Genomic DNA, 20,291 nt, shown 5'->3' on the forward strand with positions numbered 1-20,291 from the left:
CAGTGACCCATTTTTGTTTAGATTTTGATGATTGTTTTTGGATCACTGTCCTGATGGAAGATCCAAACATGGCCGTTATAAGGTTTCTAGCAGAGGTTGTCAGGTTTTGATTTTTTATCTGTTGTTATTTGATAGAATCCATGATGCCATGTATCTGAACAAGATGTCCAGGACCTCTGGCAGAAAATTAGGACCACAGCATTAAAGATGTAATGCTACATCTGAACCGTATTACATACATTGCATACAGAGTATTTCATTTTACACATGGGGTACTTTTTTATCCCTATATGAACCAAACCCATATTAAGTGTTTGCTGCCAAAAAGCTCTTTTTTGTTTCATCTGTCCATAGAACGTTTGCAAAGTAACTGACACTACTAGAACTTCAAACGGGACGGGTTCTATGGTCAGACGAAAAAAAAAAAAAAAAATCTTTTTGGCAGGAAACACCAAATGATGGGTTTGGTGCACACAGGGATAAAAAAGTACCCCATGTGTAAAATGAAATACTCTGCTGTATCTTTAATGTTGTGGGCCTAATTTTCTGCCAGAGGTCCTGGACATCTTGTTCAGATACATGGCATCATGGATTCGATGAAATACCAACAGATAAAAAATCTAAACCTGACAGCCTGTGCTAGAAATCTTATAACGGGCCATGTTTGGATCTTCCAACAGGACAGTGATCCAAAAACAAACATCAAAATAAAAATAAAAATGGGTCACTGAGCACAAAACCAAGCATCTGCAATGGCCATCCCAGTCCCCTGACCTGAACCCTATGAGTGAGCTGAACTGAAGAGAAGAAGCGTCAACATGGATCTGGGAATCTGAAAGATCTGGAGAGATTCTGTATGTGGAATGGTCTCTGATCTCTTGTCAGGCGTTCTCCAAACTCATCAGGCATTATAGGAGAAGACTCAGAGCTGTTATCTTGGGAAAAGGAGGTTGCAAAAAGTATTTAATAAAAGGGGGCAAATAATTGTTCCCAATGTGTTTTGGAGTATTTTTTTTATAAAACATCAAAAGGATTAACAATGCAGATTTATTTTTTACAGCCATCTTTGATCATATTTACCAAGGGGGCAAATAATTCTGACCAGCACTGTACATTTATTGTAGGGGACCTCCAAAACAAAATTAGCAACCTTTTCAAACATGTTTTATTGTAATGTTTAAAGGTGAAGTGTGTTCATTTCTGCATCACTAGCATTCAATGGTGGTCTCAGACTTGAATAGCAAAAGGATTTCAGATAATTACATCTCGGTCCAGAACTCGTCCGGTGCTGTTGAGATACAAGCGCTGCTTGACCGGGTCCAGAATGACCCAGTGGTCATGGTTGTCCCGTAGAGATAAAGAGATGGTCCTGTCAGGGTCTTCTGCTCTCCCGTTTATCTGCATGTTCTCCACCAGAAGGGTTCCTGTGATAATAACAAACAAGCATTCTTATTTGCTCACTGTTTCTTTTTCAAAACGCATTTGTGGCATATTGCTAATCATTTAATTATACTATTAAATGCAAATGCATGAATTGCTTGTTCTTGCCATATGCATACTAATAGAATGGCACACATGCAAATATAATTAGGGACTTTTTTTTTTCAAGTGTCAGTTGTTTTTGTGTAGGAAGAAACAATAAAGCTAATTAGAGACCTAAGATGTAGAGCGGATGAACAGATGTGTTTTTATTTCCTTTCTAAATTTTTAGAATAGATCTCAATGATTTCTGCCTGCAAAGATACCAACATGAACTCAAAAAAACCTCACCAAATTCTTCCAAGACCAAATGACCTGAAAATTAATCCACATCCATTTTATCGTCCTATAATCACACTGTCCCTTGTGGGAAAAAAAAAAAAAAAAATCACTTCATCATACTAAATTATATGCTTTAAAATATAAAAAATGATATTATTGTTGACATGATCCCGGTCTGTGTTCCCGTCTTGGGTTTGTGTTTATGGACTCTTGTTTTGAAGTGTGTTCTGTTTCCCATTGTTTCTGTGTTTACTTCCTTGTTCTGTGCCCTATGCCACCATGTTTGTTGCCATAGTTACCCTCATTAGTTGTTATAGTGATTCATCATTTTCAGGTGTGCCTTGTTAACCTCTTGTTATCCTGTGTACATATTACCTTGTGTTTGTCTGTTGTTGTCTTTGTTTGTAAAAGCTGTTTCATGTTTCTGCTCCTGTTTTTGATTTAGGCACCTAATTTTGGAAAATCTTTGTCTTTGGTTTTGAATGAACTTTGCTGCAAGTGGATACTCACCTCTCTTCGTCCCTGCCCAAACATAACAATTGTGAAATGAATGTAATGTTTTCAGACACTTAATTGCATGCTATTTACAATTCAATGAAAATGTATCATAGTTTACATTTATGTTAAATGAAATTAGTAGGGATGCACGATATATCGGCCACCACATCGATATCAGCCAATATAGTTCATTTTGAATGATATTCAATAAGAAAATTTGGCCTATATATTAAAGCCGATGAATAATGGATTATTTCCTTCAGCTGAGACATTTCTGATACACACTGTTTACCATGATGGTTTTGAACTGCTTGAAATATGATTGGAATAACTTCAAGAAAGAAAATACAGTTAAGTGCAACGTGCAGCACAAGTCTGTCATATAGGCTACATAAAATTATAATGAGAACATCATTACAATTGTGTGCTTGGGACATTATTTAATGGTGAGACTTTTGTTTTTGTAATAAGGCTCTAAAAAATTATATAAATATTTGGATTTAGATTTATCGGGCAATATATTGGTTTCTGTTGTTATCTCGGGATGCTAGTCCCGAGGTAAATAGAGTTCGTCAGCTCCAGTTTGTATCCAGCCTCTCATGATGCCCCAACACCCGTGAAGAGACGACTCGATGCCTGTGAAGAGACGACTCAACACTGGCGATATGTTATGCCCTAAATTAATACATGATTAACTAACTGTATTTTTCTATGTACATTTCTGAAATGCACTTTCTGTAAAGCTGCTTTGAAACAATATGTATTGTGAAAAGCGCTATACAAATAAATTTGAATTTGAATTATCGACTTTCAAATATAAAGAATTATCGGTATCGGCCAAAAATTTTTTATCGGTGCATCCCTAGCAATTAGTTAAGAGTGCTTTTTTGACCCACTTAAGGACTTAAGTACATCTATTAATGTATTAAGTACATTTCATAATTACTTCCATTGTCTTTGAAACATGGTTAAAGTGTATTTGTGGTAAATTAAACTTAAAAATGTAATGTGATTTCTATTGACACTATACTATTGAAATGTATTTAAATTTTAAACATTTGTAATGATGAAGTTGAAATTTAGTACATTTAAAATCTATAAAAAAATAACAAATAACAAACTTCAATTAATAATCTATTATAATCTAGCATTATACATGTGATTTATATGTTAATGTCACGCCATCAAAGACTGTTTGTTTTTGTTCACCGTTTCTTGAAGCCTTGTTTGTCGTCATGGTCACTCATTTGATTTCGTCACTGAGTTCAAGTGTGTGCGGGTCATTATCTCCCCTACTTAAGTTCAGTTCAGTTGGTGTGTCTTGGTCGGGTCTCGTCTTTGTGCAGTTGTGTTTTGGATGTACCGTGTTGGATTAACGTACTTAGAATTAAAGCCTGTCTACCTACTTCATCATCTTCGTGTGTTGAGTCTCTCCCACACAACCCGTGACAGTTAACACATAGTCAACTCATCAAAATCAAAAAGTGTACTTCTTTAAAGCATGAAAAAGGATTATTAAAACATTTTAAACTGTCCTTCAATCTTTTCATTAGACATTAAAACATAGTGAACTTTTTGCGTGTACTTAGTGTGTTAAGAAACATAGTATATATGAAATACACAACAAGTGCACATTAAGCACACTTCTTTTTCACAGGGTGTGTCAGAAAATGCAAACAAAAACGGTGTAGAGCAGTATCCAGGTTGTTGTGTGGGTTTAATGAGACCTCTCTGACTGCAGCAGGTAATTTAAAGCAGCTGACAGCATAAGAACACACTGCGTGAGCAACAGTAGCAGTTCACAGAGTAGAGCAGAACATCTCACGCTCACTTTAGCCTTTCATTTCAAACAGCTGTAGGACATTATTAATTCAAACTAAATCCTAGAGGAGATTCCACACTGAGTTGTTGTTTAATATTGTTTTATATGTTTGCGTCGTATTGTAAGAGACAATTTATGTTTAAAACACAGGCATAGCTAGTCGGTGCACTAAGACACATAACAGGGTAAACAAAGCACAAACCTTGAGCAGTGGAAAATAAACTAATATGGTTTCATAAATCATCTTTTCCCTGCAAGTCATCAGCTACAGTGATTACTGCCCATAAAACAGCCTGGGAACACAATGTCATTTTAAAGGGCCAAGTGGATCTAACAGTAAGAGCACTTTAACACTATAATGCTAACATCATTTCCTTTCCTTAAGTTGGCAAAAGAAATTGATGTGCTGTCCCAAATCAGCAGACTTGTGCTGCATCTGAATATGCCTACTTCCATAGCAGGCGAAAGAAACAGTATGTGAGCTGAGTAACATGTCCGAATTCATATTCATAAAACAGTAAGCGAAAAGTACCTGGATGACCTACTACTTCCGGCGAGATTCTGAAGTGTACACTCGACGCAAACGACGCAACTGATGCCATAGGTCACATGACAATGACAACATAACAGATGAATAGAAATGAATTCATAATACACACATTCATACTATATGGAACATACTTTTTTAATGGTTGCAAAGTGACCTATGACTCTTCAGTTGCTTGGTGTACATTAGATGACCTTTTATTTTACTTAAAAGATAGGTAGACAGACAGATTGAAATGTTGTGGTCCACTGAAAAGGATTGTGTGTTTTCTGTACACTTCAATAGAAAAAAAGAAAAGAAAAACAAAAGAAAAAAATATACTCTGACAACATCTAATGATATTCCCCAGCTCGGCAAAGCACTAGAAGTGTGTTTTCTCTAGTGTGTTCTTTTTTTCCTCTCAGCGTACACCCACAGTACAGCTCTTTCACACTATTCCAGGTTGCAGGTAACCGCTTCTTCTCCTCCCCCTCTCTAAAGCCCTGTCTCTCAGCATGCGGCCAGATGGTTTTCTATGTCACGCCAATGGGTGATGAACGCATTCTTGGCGAGCACTGGGACGCGGCACGCCATTCCCTCTCTCTGCTGTCTCAAACAGCGGTGTGCCTGATCCTGGACGTCCCTTGGCAGCTGGTTTGCAGCAGGCCGAAGCCCTTGCAAGCTGGCAGCACACCTGGGTGATGCTCGGCACAGTACGTTGAGTTATCTCTGTTCACACTTCAATGTGAATCCTCCTCCTTTCCTTCTTTGTTCTCACTGTTCTCTCTACAGGGTTCCACCCCAGCAGAAAACACCGTGTCCATCCAGCTCTATCATTCCTGGCCTGAAAATGTATGTCCTGTGTTCTTCTGAACTGCAGTGGTGTAAAGAGACTCTTTGGGCAGAGAGAATCTGACATTCTGTGAATGTTTTATCACTCACATTGATAACAGTATAAAAAAGAAATGTACTGCACATTTGTTCTCATTCCCTCAGTTGGAGACCAAATGGCAGTTTTATCAGCCATTCCTGCTAAGCGGAGCCAGGCTGTTACATCCTGACCCTGATATTAAAGCCCATGAATATCATCTATGTATATGAATGGTTTTAACACTGATAAGGACATTTACAATTCAAACAAACTACACAGGACACCATGTTTTCATCAGATTCACAGAGAAACTGCCTGTTATTACTGACCAGTTGTTGGTTTTATAGTGTTTGAGTATTTGAACACTATATTTTATATACTGTATTAAATAAAAATTCCCAAACAATACACTTTACAAAGTAATGTGAAGTTTGATGTGAAGTCAGTATTTTTACTAGTTTTACCAATTAAAAAGTTAATTTAATTAAGAAATTGATTTAAAAAATGTGTTTTATTAAAGTTACTCAAAGTATTTAAGTGATTCATTTTCTAATTATTTCCAATTATTTGAGTAATTATGTAAAATAAACATATATTTCATTGTAACAATTACGCATGTGTTATTTACTATCTTTAAATTTAATAGTTTTGTCACAAGATGAAGATGAGGATGAAGACGAAGGTACACATGATCCAATACGAAGTGATTTTAATAATACAATAAACTCAGGAACTGACAGAAAGTGTTACAAAGCGTGTGTGAAACGAAGGTTAACACACACAAACATCAACTGACAACTGAGGGTGCAGAGGGAGGAACTGAAATACATGATGGTGATGAACTGAATGACGAGAGGCTGTGTCCATGAGTGGCGGGAAAATTACACAAAGGAACACATGTGATGAATGAAAACTAACTGAAAGTCCATGAAAATGACACTAAAGATGAATGAGTTCAGATAACCGTGACAAGCATAGTGTCATATCAGCTTTATAGCCATCAGCCACCCTATTCTCTAAGATATTGACATCGGGTATTTAAATCTATATTGTTCAAACACTATTATTAAGACACTGAAAGCTCAAAATAGTAAAGTAACCTAAAAAATGTCATTCATTCATTCATTCATTAAATAAATATTGTATAGTTTGGTAATTTAATAAAAAAACATTCTAGGTTCTTGTACAACTGGTTTAATACATTGTAAAATTAAATGCATTTTAAAGTGTGTTTAAATGCAATTTGATTGCATTATTTTAAATGTGAAATTCAAGAGTAAAAAAAAATGCCATAGCTAGTGTAGATACTAGCAGTGTTGGGGGAAGTTAAAGTAATGCATTACTTTACTAGTTACTTGAAAAAAGTAATCTGATAATGTAACTCACATAACATGTAATGCATTACCCCCAATACTGGATACTTGCTAGTGTTTGATAGTTTTTTTTTTTTTTTTTGGATCACCTCTTGTAGCCTACATGATCAACTACTAGCATACAATTAATAATTTATTCGAGTTTGGAAAATGTTTAAATTTATCAAACTACTTCTAGATGGTTCATCTGATATTTTCTCTGCACTACTGCCTTGCATTGTCGACTATCAGTACCTCTCACTGTCAGAGTGAATACGTCAAGGCTTAAACAATTAAGGCTTAAACAGCACGTGTTAGACCTTAGTAACTAGTAACTTAGTAACACCATAAATGTACATTGAAAGAGGTTTGTAATGTCCTAGCAACCATCCAGAACACGCAACTGCCTAGCAACACCCAGGGAACCATCCAAAATTGCGGTGCTGACTTTTGCACTAGCATAAAAAGTAAAATCTAGTTTTCAAACTTCTGTTAGCTCACGTTCATTCTCATTATGACACATTTTGTATTCATTCAAATAATTGACATTGCGACGCTTGTCTATAGCAATATACTTTTTGTGAAGCATCCATAAAAACGTACACAAGAATCCAGAGTTACTAAACCAGTAATAACAGTCAAGATCAAAGACATACTAAACCATCTCCAAAGCTATGTATCCCAATAAAGCTGCACAGCAAACTCTGTTCTCCAATTCCCAACTTATAACAAAAACATGAAACTCAGAATTGATATTTCGTTTGCCTCTCGAGTTGTGACTGCAAGGCTTTATTTCTGAAACGTTAGAAAGCTGAAAGATTTGTCTTTTTGTGGAATAAAATGAGAAAAACATAATCCACTTCTTTGCTTCACTTAACCTAACTCATGAGAATGTTTTGTATGGGAAATCCCAGGGGAAACAATCAGGTTAAAGTTTTAAAGTTAAATACATAAATCTGGTGGACCTTGACAGCAAAATGTAGAGCACCAACCCGTTTTCAGTGACCACCTAGACATTACTTAATGTACAACAGTGTTTTTAGGAAGCCAAACAATTATTATTATTATTCCTAAGAAAGTAATATATTAAGATTGTGATGCAACTTCACTGTAAAATATATGTAAATAAAAAAATTATATTTCACAGTTGGAGCTTTTATTTTGGCAGACAATTGCAGTTTCTTTAAAAACAGGTTTACAAAGTCATCTAACTACAAATCTAGTGAAATGCTGGAAATTATTTAACTGTAAAAATAAAGTGTAAACGATGCACGTCGCGTTCTCAAATACATGTTAAAATGTAACGAGCAAATATGGAGTTCATCAGAGATGGAGCTGCTCTGAGAGGCTGGAAACACCATGCTTGCAAAACAAAACTTTTCTTTTGTAGAAAACAAAACAAAACAGGATGCGCTTTCACTTTCTGCCATCTTGGTTTCCTTTTGGTGAACTTGTTTGTGGATTGCGTCACAAAATAATCCGAAACTCAGCATATTCTACTTGTCGCAGAGTTTTTTCTTTCGTTTTTTGAATCTATTAATTATTTTAAAGAAATATATTTAGCATATTTAATCATTTTATATATATATATATATGATTTTATTCTGTTTTTCCTCCGTTCATGGAAGCACTGCGGGTGCGTGTTGTGACGATAAATCCACCTGAATCCTCATCCGGTTGTTTATGTAAAACTCACATAGAGTCACAGACACTTATCCATTCTAATTTAATTTAATTCTAATTTCACATAATCTTGTTAGTTAATGAGCATCAGTTGTCGGTTAGAAAACAAAAGACGAAATTAACATCCCTAGTTGATGGAACAAAGAAAGTACTATAGGTTTAGAATGACAAGACAAAATACTGACGACACGGACAAGTTTCCACCAGCTCTTTTCACAACATGCACAAATCAAATATAGGCCATCTGTGTGTTTACTTCACTATAGCCATATATTATGCAGCTAAAATGTCCCTGTTGCACATTGCTGGAGCCATAAATATTGACTTATGGAAAAATGTCTCTGTGACCACACTGGCTGACCCATGTCAACAATAGTCTTTATCCTTCAAACCACGCAAGCAGTCTTCAAGAATTGTTAACTCTACCGTCACTTCAGTACCTTCGGGCAAACAAGATCTTACCTGAAAAGTGCATAATGAGATACCTCTCAGACTGCGAATGCATAACAGTGCATACAACAAATGTTTAGTTTAATGTTTAGGGATCTAGAGTTTACATTGGCTAGTCGATAAGTGCATTTCGGGATGAATAGTCAGCTAGTAAAAATAAGAGACCATGCAAACTCTAGGGTTTGGTAGATGTCAGTGATGAAGTGGTTTTGGGAAGGACTCTAGCTGCTGAGACAGGCTTATTTCCCCTATAAACCTATATATGGCCTGGCAGATTGTCGTTAGAAGAAATGGATGAAATGGCTGAAGCTAACTGGGACTATGACCTAAATGACGTGCTGACGTAATCGATGACGCAAATTATGTAAATACTTTGATTTGCGTACAACGCGTCACATTGTTTACGTTCATTCCCAATCCCTGTCATGTTTCACACAAAACAAGATGCACGAGCCACATTGAAATATAATCTTTAGTCTTGTGTTAGTTTAGTTTACTCACAGTGACAGAAAAATTAGTTCATCCAAAGAAGTTCACCTGGAGCTGCCGTTAGAGTAAGCTATGAGGCACATGGCTCAAACATACTCTGTGCACTCCAGCAGAAAGCATTTAAAGCCGCTGCTGGATATTTAAAGGTGCAGTATATAATATTGACAGCTAGTGGTTGAAATGGGTACTGCAGTCCAACTGACAACACGGACGATGAACCACCATGAAAGTGGCTTAGCTTTTAGCGGTGTTCATAGCCATAGTAACTTACACTCCTAAAATGGCTGCCAATCAGCTGTGAGCAAAGTGACACATCTGATGCAATAAAGTCACTCCACCTGTTTATACTCCCATTAAAGATCACTATATAGCAAAATAATTTTAAAGACAAAATCGTCTGGCTTTTTGCAATGCTTATTTATAAAAATATTTTCGTATGATTTAGATATTATTTATGTAATTATTATACCCTTAATCCATTACACATATACAATTTTAGTTTATCAATTATTATCTTAATAATTATTTTCTTCTTGCTGTGTAAAATTGTTTAAATTCTTAATATTTATTTATTTCTTAAATTTCTACCTCGTAATATTTTGCAGATAGAGAAAAGTGATTTGTGCTGCTTCTCTCGCGAGAGGTGAAATGTGGTTTCACTGTTCCACAGCATGTGATTGGCTTTTCACTATGATGTCACACGTAAACTCCTTAACTCAGGATCAAAGCCAGAGTTGACAGAGAAAGTTGATGATCAGTGTCATGACCTGATTAGAATGGTTTGGTTTTGTCAACTCGAAACAGATATAGGCTACAGCTAAAATTATCTGTTGCACATTACTGGAGCCAAAAATATTGACTTATGGAACAATTTATCTGTCACCACAATGACTCATGTTAACAATAGTCTTTATCCTCCAAACCACGCAAGCAGTTTTTAAGAATTGTTTACCTCTACCGTCACTTCAGTACCTGACAGAAAAAAAAAAAACCAAGACAGAAAAAAGATCTTACCTGAAAATGTCATAATAAAACGCCTCTCAGACTGCAAATGTTACATAACAGTGCATACAACAAATATGCAGAGGAGACATTTTGAAATTTTGAAAAAAGTTGGGAATCTACAGTTTAAATTGATTAGAATGTAAAGTAGTATATAACTCTAGGGGCCCTATCTTGCACTCAGCGCAATTGACTTTGTACACCGACGCATGTATCATTCCTATTTTGCACCCGCGCACAGCGGACTTTTCCCTCCACAGACGCACGTCGGTAAACTAGGAAATACACTCGCGCTCCCCGGGGCGATTCAGCGCAAAGAGGAGGCGTGTTCTGGCGCAAACGTTCCCTGATGCTATTTTGCAGGTTTAGAAAACAATTCCACCACTGACCAGGAAAAACCTAGTTTAAAGTCAGTGGCGAGTTGCGCATGTTATTCATATGCTATTTTAAGTGCGCATGCTTGGCCATAATCAATGTAGCGTGTGCACAACGCGCATACAGTACACTTTGATTCTCTCATCTACACAGAAGCAGCAGTTTTCATTTTTGCAAATCATACATTATTACAATAGATAGATAGATAGATAGATAGATAGACAATACATATACAATACATTATAAAAGCAAACATCTAGCTTACACATTTACCCAAATTATCATACGCCTGTTTAACCGAAGTTAATTTGAGTGGGTTTCTCCATCCCCAAAGTAACTTCTCTCTCTTTTACGACCGTGACGAGAGCGTTGCTCTCCTCGGCTGTGAACTGCTCCTGGCGCGCGCCTGGCAAATCCGCCGTTACAATAGCAATCCGCCATGGAACAAGCGCGCCTGCTCTTAAAGGGAATGTGAGATGACGCTCTGATTGGTTTATTTCACGTTACGCCCAAACCACACCTATGAATAATGAAGCTACTTCAGACCAACCCATTTTAGATTTGCGTCAGGCACAAGAGTCATTTATACCGCCGGTATAATAGCAACAGCGGCCAAGACCTGCCCACAAAGTTACTTGCGTATTGCGCTTGATACTTGCGTTTCTGGGCTGCGTTCTCCGAAACTACCTTAACGCTACGTCGTTCTTAAGTTGTACCTTAAGAAGTACCTTATCGTTAATACGTGTTTTCCGAAACCTTCTTAGTTAAGTATACCTTCTGTAAGTCATACGTTCGTAAGGTTGGTCTGGAGCGCTCTTAGCTATACCTTATCGCTGCTGACGGTTCATACCGCTAGTGGCCACCACTACGCAAAAAGCTTTTTTACATTGCAGTTTAATTACACATAGAAAATATTATATGAACATTTAATATAAAATCTGATTTAGTATTAAAATTACATTTTTACTTTACTTAAAAATTTTACACATAAAATACTTATAGTTGTTATAGCCTACACCCAGTGTATGGAAGTGTTTTCATTAATAAAGTTTCCATACACTAATGGTTGTTAGCTTTTTTAATTACTATCCTAAGGCACATCAGCTGGCGAACCATTTGACAGAAAAGGCTTAGGAGTCTATATAAAGAAAGATGAGTTTACACAAACTTTATAGCTATGGCAGCGAGACAGCGAGTACTTGTTTTAAATCAAAGACGGCGCCGTCCGCGGAGCCAGTTAGTGTATGTCAACTACATGGCTGGTGGATAATCAGCATACGTTGTGGAGAACATTAACACACTTATTATGGCCGTGAGGGTTTGGGATTGCACACTTGCTAAATTATAAACACATACTCATATTTATTTCTGCATGTACATATTTCAATGAGCCCCGATAAATGCAGTTTGTACTATTTCTAAAACGCTTCTTTATAAAGAACATTGTTTTCTCAATACTTTACCTATACCGCTGTGAAGGAAAGAGCGCACAATCGATCATCGAGGCATCGCTATCAACCTATTCAGCTCCTCCACCATGGACAGCACCTGCTAAGTTAGAACTTAAGAAGGTTTACCTTAAGGTATCCTAAGGTATAGTTCGGAGAACACACGTAGGAAATGTATACCTGTAGTTAAGGTGTACCTTTTGAGTCTTCGTAGCGCGCTAAGAGACAACGTTATCGGAGAACGCAGCCCAGATCATTAAAATAGGGCCCTAGATCCCCTATGTAAACTTCAGCTAGTAGTTGAAATGGGTACTGCAGTCGAAATTCAAAATATTGGATAGAGCTGTTTTTCCCTCCCCTCCTCCTCATACTCGACGCTGGGCAACTTTTAAGTTGTTGGCGTGGGTAAAAATAAATTGAGTCCCTGCTTGGAGAACCATTGGTATAAATAATATTCAAGACAGACTTTGAGCAGCTCAGTAGGTCTAGGAGACAAGAAAACAGATTTTCAAAGAAAGAAATGGATGCTGGCCCTATTAAAGATGAGGACAAAACTAATAAATCACATCGAATGCAACATCCTAAGTGACATACTTGGCTGAGGTATGAGCAAATCTAATCAGCAAGCATGGTTCGTTTTGGTCAGTTTTTTGGCTCTAATTGGACGCAGAGAGGATGATCAGAGAGCATGTGGGACGTTGAATAAAAGCCAGAGGACAGCATGGTCAGATGAAGATGATTGCTGCAGTTGATGCAAGACATGTCGAATGTTGGGATATAAATGGATGTCCTTCCACCCCTCATCCTTTCAGTCAGACAACCGGTCAGTTTATTCTTAAGAGTCCTCAAAAGCCTCCAACAAATCCAACTCTACCTTGACACCAAAATCCCACACTTTTTCCAGACTTATATTGCCTAGATCAATAGTCTTTCCATCCAGCCGCCTAACTGTCACTCAAACGTAGCAATAATTACCCACTGATCCAAGCATCCCACCTTTGTCTTCTCACCTATATTGGGGACACTCAAGGGGATGCTAAACCAGGTTTGCTTGGTCATCCATTGAGCCACCAACTTCATCGAGTTCTGACAATTAATCTATCCAGCAACCAATGCGGTAACCTCCAACGTACACTCGATCAACACCAGGGTCCTCACCCCCAATACCTCACATTCACTGTAAACAAAAGGAGCACAAGAACAATAATGAGGTGCTAATGTAATAATGATCAATGTGTAATGGTCCTACAATGCCTTACAGGACTAAATAATGGTGAGAGGCTAAAGATGAAATCGTTCCTTTTTTCAGTGGAAGGCTATTTAGAATCATAATTCCAGCCATTTGAAGAAATTGCTGAGACCAGCGTTAAGTGAAATCATCCTTGAGGTTACAGTTTTATTTGTTTCCTGCCATTGGAAAAATCATTTGTTTCATTTAGATGAATTTCCCAGCAGTTGCAGGGACATTCCAGATTTTGAGTACAGCGTATGAGTAGTTTCATACATAAGTCAAAAATATTTAATTAATAGATAAGTACAATCATAGCAACAACCTGAGAAATGATATATTCTATAGGGGTATAGAAGGTTTGACATCTCACAGGTTGGAATGAGTCATGCTTAGTTGTAATACATCTAAATGCTTAAAACTCCAACTGACTAACACATACACTAATGATATTTAATTCACTATTTTTTTTTTTTTTTTTTTTCAGGATTAATTTATTTAAAGATATTTAAAAACAATTCATACATACAAAGACTTGAATACACATCTTGTTTGATAAGATTTGTTTTTGAGTGCATACTTTAAACATACCAGGGTTATGCAACTGTACAAAAATCATCATACAATTCTGATAACAACCTTTGATTATTCTCACAAAGAAAAGTTTCCCTGTGATGCAACCAACATGCAATAAATAAATAAATGCAATGAGAAGTCATAGAAAGGGCCCCTGCAGACCATCATGACTGTCAATACGTGAAATCTATGAATTAATAATTCATACATATATTTAGACCCTGCATAATTAGGGTGCACCAGAACAACCCCAACGTTTTGTGTTTTAGATAAAGCACAACAAAATGGAAAGGAATGCAATGTTTTTTTTAACTAATTTTAACTCATGGCATGAGAAAGAGAAAAAGAAAAAACAGTGAGATGTGACAAAATGGCATGATGGCGTTTACATTGACTAGCGATTAAAAAAATAGTACTACAATTTGAGAAAATGCAGCCCTTCGAAAGGAAGAAATAAAACGCATGATTAAGTTGCTTCTCTTAATTATTTCCCTTTAATGCACCACCATTACAGCCATCAGTTTGAAAACTCTGAAACTAGTCCTCAGCAATCATTTAGTCAGTTGTTGGACAAAAACTTGGCCATCTTGCCCATTCCAAGTAGATGATGTTTAATATTTGTACTCAGTACTTGCCCAAGTAATTATATTGTAATTATAAACATGTTGTGTAAAGTGTAACTAAGTGCATTAAACAACAGACAGAGAAGGAAAGAGTGAGAGAGAGAAGATTTTATATCTAAAACATTTATCACTATTTCCCTGTGACAACTTTGATTACAGTTTGAGCTTTCCAAAGTTGACACATTTTTAGTCAAATGATGATCCTTTATTTGGTGTAGCTTTCAAGGGGTTTTAAAGATAATGAGTGGATCTCAGAGACGGGAGGATGAAATGAGAGAAAATGGAGGAAAACAGCATATTATCTGTAATTTGAGGTAAAGGCAGCGTCGCATTGCATATATTAAGGAGGATAATACTCTTGGATGAATATGATTATTCTTTACTCTAATAATTGAGAAGAGATTCACAGCTGTAGGAGAGAAATTTCAAGGTAAATTGCAAAAGGAGAGATTATCACAAATCCTGCCAACTTACAGAAGCTCTGAAATAAGCCTAAGAGAAGCAATTTTCCTTAATTTGACCAAGCAAACACTTCTCCAACTTCTGGACAAAAGCTCAACTATTTCATCTATTTCTGCCATGATATGGTATTATAGACAAGCAGAGAGAAAAGATTCACTCATACTAAAATACAATTGTTTGCTGAGATGATCTCCAAACATTGGAAAACCCAGACTCCGTTGAAACGGAGCGAGGGAATCGCATGCATACCCCCATCTCCATTTTAAAGCATTAAAAAAAAAAAAAAAACTGGGGTAATGTGAATGTTAAGGTAACATTCCACTTTATTATTTTGCAAACATTATAGGAATGTTACTTTTGAAAGTTCTTTGAATGTTCTAAAACAAGTATTAACATTTAAGAAAAAAAAAAAAAAACACAGATGAACATCCAACTTACATTTTTCATAAAAATATGTTCTATGAACGATGAATAAATAACTTTTTTTTGTGCTAACATTTTGAGAACATAATTTAAGAGGACCTATTATGGCTCTTTTTACAAGATGTAATATAAGTCTCAGGTGTCCCCAGAATGGGTCTGTGAAGTTTCAACTCAAAATACCCCACAGATCATTATTATACCATGTTGTAAAAGCTTATTTTTGAGTAGAAGGAAAAAAATGCTGGTTTCATGCATGTCTCTTTAAATGCAAATGAGCTGCTGCTCTCAAACCCCGCTTTCCAGAAGAGGGCGGAGCCTTAACAGCTCTTGCCTCAGATACTCATCCAAAGCATCTGTTTGGTTTTGATTATCATCTCTATCGCGGTCGCGCTCACATGACATTGCAGTTCTTCATCATCATGAAAGTTTTTTTTATATGCATGCGTTTTAAGGCCATATCAGTCTAAACTTCAGATATATGGTTTTTTGAGCGTACACATCCGAAGCACGCGCACAGAAAGCTGGATGTCAGATAGAGTGTCCCTTGAGTATTAAACTAAGTTCTCTTTTACGTGTTATTGCGCTTAAACGGTTCACATAAACACAGTCGGTTATGTCTGTGAACATAAACAGCAAGTAAAGAAATCACATGTGTATATTAGATCTGTGTATTAAAGTGAAAGCAGCATAATATACAGTACCTACTGCTATGTATGCGTTTAATATGAATCAAACAACAAAAGAAAAACAGAAAATCACTCACTGCTCTTGATTGAATAACTTTAGTTATTGTAGTGGGCGGGGCCTAAGCATATGTGATGTCACACTGCACACAAAGGCTTGTTCTGAGACTCTGCTTATGATTTATGGGGATTAAAAAAAGAGGTGGATATCTACCATTTTAGGGTGGTTGTGTACACACACTGCCGACACACATTTATGTTCAAATACCATGTAAAAGTGAATTCTGCATAATAGGTCCCCTTTAAAGACTAGATAGCTCTGACCGAACTTTCTGTTACCATTACTGAAAGAATGTTTGCTCATAACTTTGAGAGAATCATGCCAGAACGTTAAGAGAACGTTCCCCTGTTAGCTGAGTAGGAGGTCAGCAAAAGTGTTGACCCTTTATCACACCTGTAAGCTGTCACTTTTCTATTGCACCTATTTGAGCAGACAGAACAGAGAGCAGATGAAGAGAGGATGAAAAGACAGTACTTGAAAAGGCCCATCAAAGAAGCAACGTACTGTACACCATCTGTGCATCTGCACCCTGGTGAGGTGCACCATGGGAGGTATAAGATAAGTGTGAAGAACAAAAGTTGCTTTCATCAGTGTAACATACACATCATTTTGTCCAAATGTTCTCCAGTGGATCGGAGCAAATCTGTTCACATTAATCACTGTCAATTAGCACATATAGAAGGGAAACCGCACAGGAGAGTTGTGCCACTTTTGTACACTGTATTTCAATCTGCCTCTTATTAAAGGAGAACTCCGGTCAATTTTAACATTGAGCTAATTTTTTTGTCAATTTGGATTGCTGTCAGTACAGAGAACAACGACAAAAATCGGTGTTGCCTACACCGTGTTATCCTCTTTTTAAAATTTGCACCCTGTTGACTTAAATGGGGCAAGTTTTAAACCTGCTTTTAGCCTCTTAACATCCTTGATGTGTCATTACAAGTGCACAGCCAATGTGAGTGATTCCTTCAGAGTGAACACGGTGAATCTGACTGCAGTAGATGTGAAAGATATGAATAAAAATGATAATAATTCAGCCAGCGCACATACCTGTATTTATTTCCTGTTTTCGGTCGAAGTCCACAGTAGTCAATTGTCGAGCTCGCGCAGTTAGTTAGTTACCTATGATCACGCGCGTGAACTCGACAATCGACTACTGTGGACTTCGACTGAATACAGGAAATAAATACAGTTATGAGCGCTGGCTGAATAAACTTCATTTTTATTCATATCTTTCACATCTACTGCAGTCAGATTCACCCGTGTTCACTCTGAAGGAATCACTCACATTGGCTGTGCACTTGTAATGACACATCAAGGATGTTAAGAGGCTAAAAGCAGGTTTAAAACTTGCCCCATTTAAGTCAACAGGGTGCAAATTTTAAAAAGAGGATAACACAGTGTAGGCAACACCGATTTTTGTCGTTGTTCTCTGTACTGACAGCACTCCAAATTTACAAAAAAAATTAGCTCAATGTTAAAATTGACCGGAGTTCTCCTTTAACTAACCCCACACAATACAGTTTAACCAGGAACTCTTTGCACTGTATCATGAGTATTAAATTAAGTCATTTGTCAGTTTTTTTTCTGCACAAGCACACCTCTTTTATATGTAAAATTCATTACCACAAAATAATGGCAAGAAAACAGGTCTTCATTTAGAGTTGTCCTTGCACGGTCAGTGTATTCACAACCAAATGACTCTTATGAACCAGTTTGTTTAGTGTTTATAAGCGCAGCGCTGCTTTGTGTATAGCAATAACCAAGGAAATGCTATTTTGCTACTGTTCCATAAGTGCCACCTGTCAGATTTGCTTTTTCATTCAGTACTTTCAGCTGTTTTTATTTTGAGCAGGTAGCCTATGTTTTATATTGCATAATTTCAAAAACCTTTTTTTTCGTTTTCTTTAAATCTAGAAATTATACCATCTAATTTAAAACAAAAACAACTCATGCTACATGTGTGTAGCATATTTGCTTGGATCTTGATTAAAATGCGGTGGTTGCCTCTCATTTAAGACCAGATTGGTCTGTAAAAGTGCAAACAGACTAATAAATTAGCTTTAAGAAAAAGGAAAAAACAATCAGCATCTGGTAACGGAATCGGACCATTTTCTTGTAAAAAATCAATATCGGCCATGAAAAATCATGATTGGTGCATTCCTAAATCTAACCAAAATAAATCAAATTCAAATCGAAAAAAGAGCTTGCGAACCAGAATCCTCCACAACCCAGCATTCAGAACAGACCTGCACGATCGGGAATTGCACCGTTCAAATTGCATTCAGCCCATTTTTATGAACATGTTTATGTTATTACCATACTGGCATAATTCCTTTGGTGAATCAGCAACAAAACAACAACAGCATGCCACATTGAGTGGGCACAGTTCTTTTTTAGTGAATTGTCCATCACAGATGATCTGACCCAAACCAAAAATTGGCAGACTTGAATTGCATGACTAAATTTAAGTGCTGTTAAGAATTCTGACCACACACCTTCAAACTCACTGACCTTCATTTTAGTTTCATGAAATGCTGCTAAAAAAAAGAAACCAACAATACAGACTTACCATTAGGGCTCTCCTCATCTATGGCTACAATGGTGGCAGGTGGGCCTGTTCTGGAGAGCTTGCACTCTGAAAAGCAAGGACACAGAGTAAATGGAAATAAGGAATGGAAAAAAGAGACATCAGAATTTCATCTAGTCTAGACCTCGATGTAACTCATACTAAACAAGACATTTCAATTTCAGCTCACATTAAGTCACACAACCCACACATAAAAAAAAGATCTACGAGTACTGTAACCTATCCACCACTGCGACCGCGGGACCACAAGTCAAAGATAGATTTACAAAATGATTTCTTTATGTGTATAGAGAGAGCTGTTACCACTGGGGTTGCGAAGGGTTAATAGAGGTGTGCTCTCATGCCCGATGAGAGAACAAAAGAGTAACAGAAAGATAAGATACATTGTCTTACCCTCATACTGCCAGTCTGGAGTTACAGATAGTGTCATCGGCAGAGAGCAGGAGAAGGATGAAGTGACAGAAAGGTGGGGAAAGACATAAGAAAAAAAGAGAAAGAAGCACAAAATCAAATTTTCATCCAATGCTCATGAGATAAGACAGAGAAAATAACCGAAGAGTAGAGACATATACATGGAGAATATTAGAAGACAAGCAGTGCAAGTGGTGTTCATTTGAGTACATTTATTTTCTAATGGACCTCAAGGTGATCATGATGTTTTGTTTTTTTTTTCTTTAGAAAAAAATATAGTAAGTGGACCACAAACTTTCCCTTTTTTTCTTTCTTTTTTTTTTCTCTCTTTTTTTGGCAAAAACATACCAATACATATAATTCACTGCAGTTTCTAGCTGAAATAAACTGCAGTAAAACACCAACAACTTTTATTCATTTTAACACAAACTATGATTAAAGGGGCAGATTATCAATTCATAAAGAATTATTTTCAAATTCAATAGAGCATTAATCTTTTAGCACTTAACATTTAACATTTAATTTCCAAACTACTACAATATGTACACCAACCAAATTAATAAAATATTGCCAGATCCGTCAAGTTAATAATATGTTTTGAAAATACTGAACATGCTTGTAGTGCCACTCCCTGGACATTTTACTTTGAAAATGTCACAAACATAACCAGAAATTTCACAAAACATTTCCCTTTTCTAGAAATGTTGCTACAGGCACATTTCCAGTGAGCCTGGATAGCTAAAATCAGAGGGAAATTAAATGAATGTTAGTCTAGCCTAAATCCCAGCCCTTTACCTTACACAAAACTAATTACAAACTTAAAACCCAGTTGGTGGTAAGCACATTTAATTCAATACCAACAAAAATGTTGATCCAGGAACATGGCCTAATTGGCAAAACATTGTCACAAATGACCTGGATCATGAGTTGGCCAATTAGGGCAAATTGTACCCAGAT

The 20,291-nt window shown here is 36.7% G+C and overlaps 1 protein-coding gene across 2 annotated transcripts in view; it reads right to left on the reverse strand.

The window, feature by feature from the left end:
- Positions 1–20,291, reverse strand: part of LOC307147159 (protocadherin-15-like) — a 214,432-nt gene that overhangs the window by 155,590 nt on the left and 38,551 nt on the right. Inside the window, exons 3-5 of one of the 2 annotated variants that reach the window (XM_079851679.1) lie at positions 19,317–19,331; positions 18,906–18,971; positions 1,264–1,424 (exon numbers count right to left, since the gene is read on the reverse strand). In XM_079851679.1, the coding sequence (XP_079707805.1) occupies positions 1,264–1,424; positions 18,906–18,971; positions 19,317–19,331 (242 nt within the window). The remainder of the gene's footprint in view (positions 1–1,263; positions 1,425–18,905; positions 18,972–19,316; positions 19,332–20,291) is intronic. The other variant, XM_079851680.1, reaches the window with a different exon arrangement.

Source organism: Squalius cephalus (genome assembly GCF_949319135.1).
Source record: "Squalius cephalus genome assembly, chromosome: 19".
Taxonomy (NCBI): Eukaryota; Metazoa; Chordata; class Actinopteri; order Cypriniformes; family Leuciscidae; genus Squalius; species Squalius cephalus.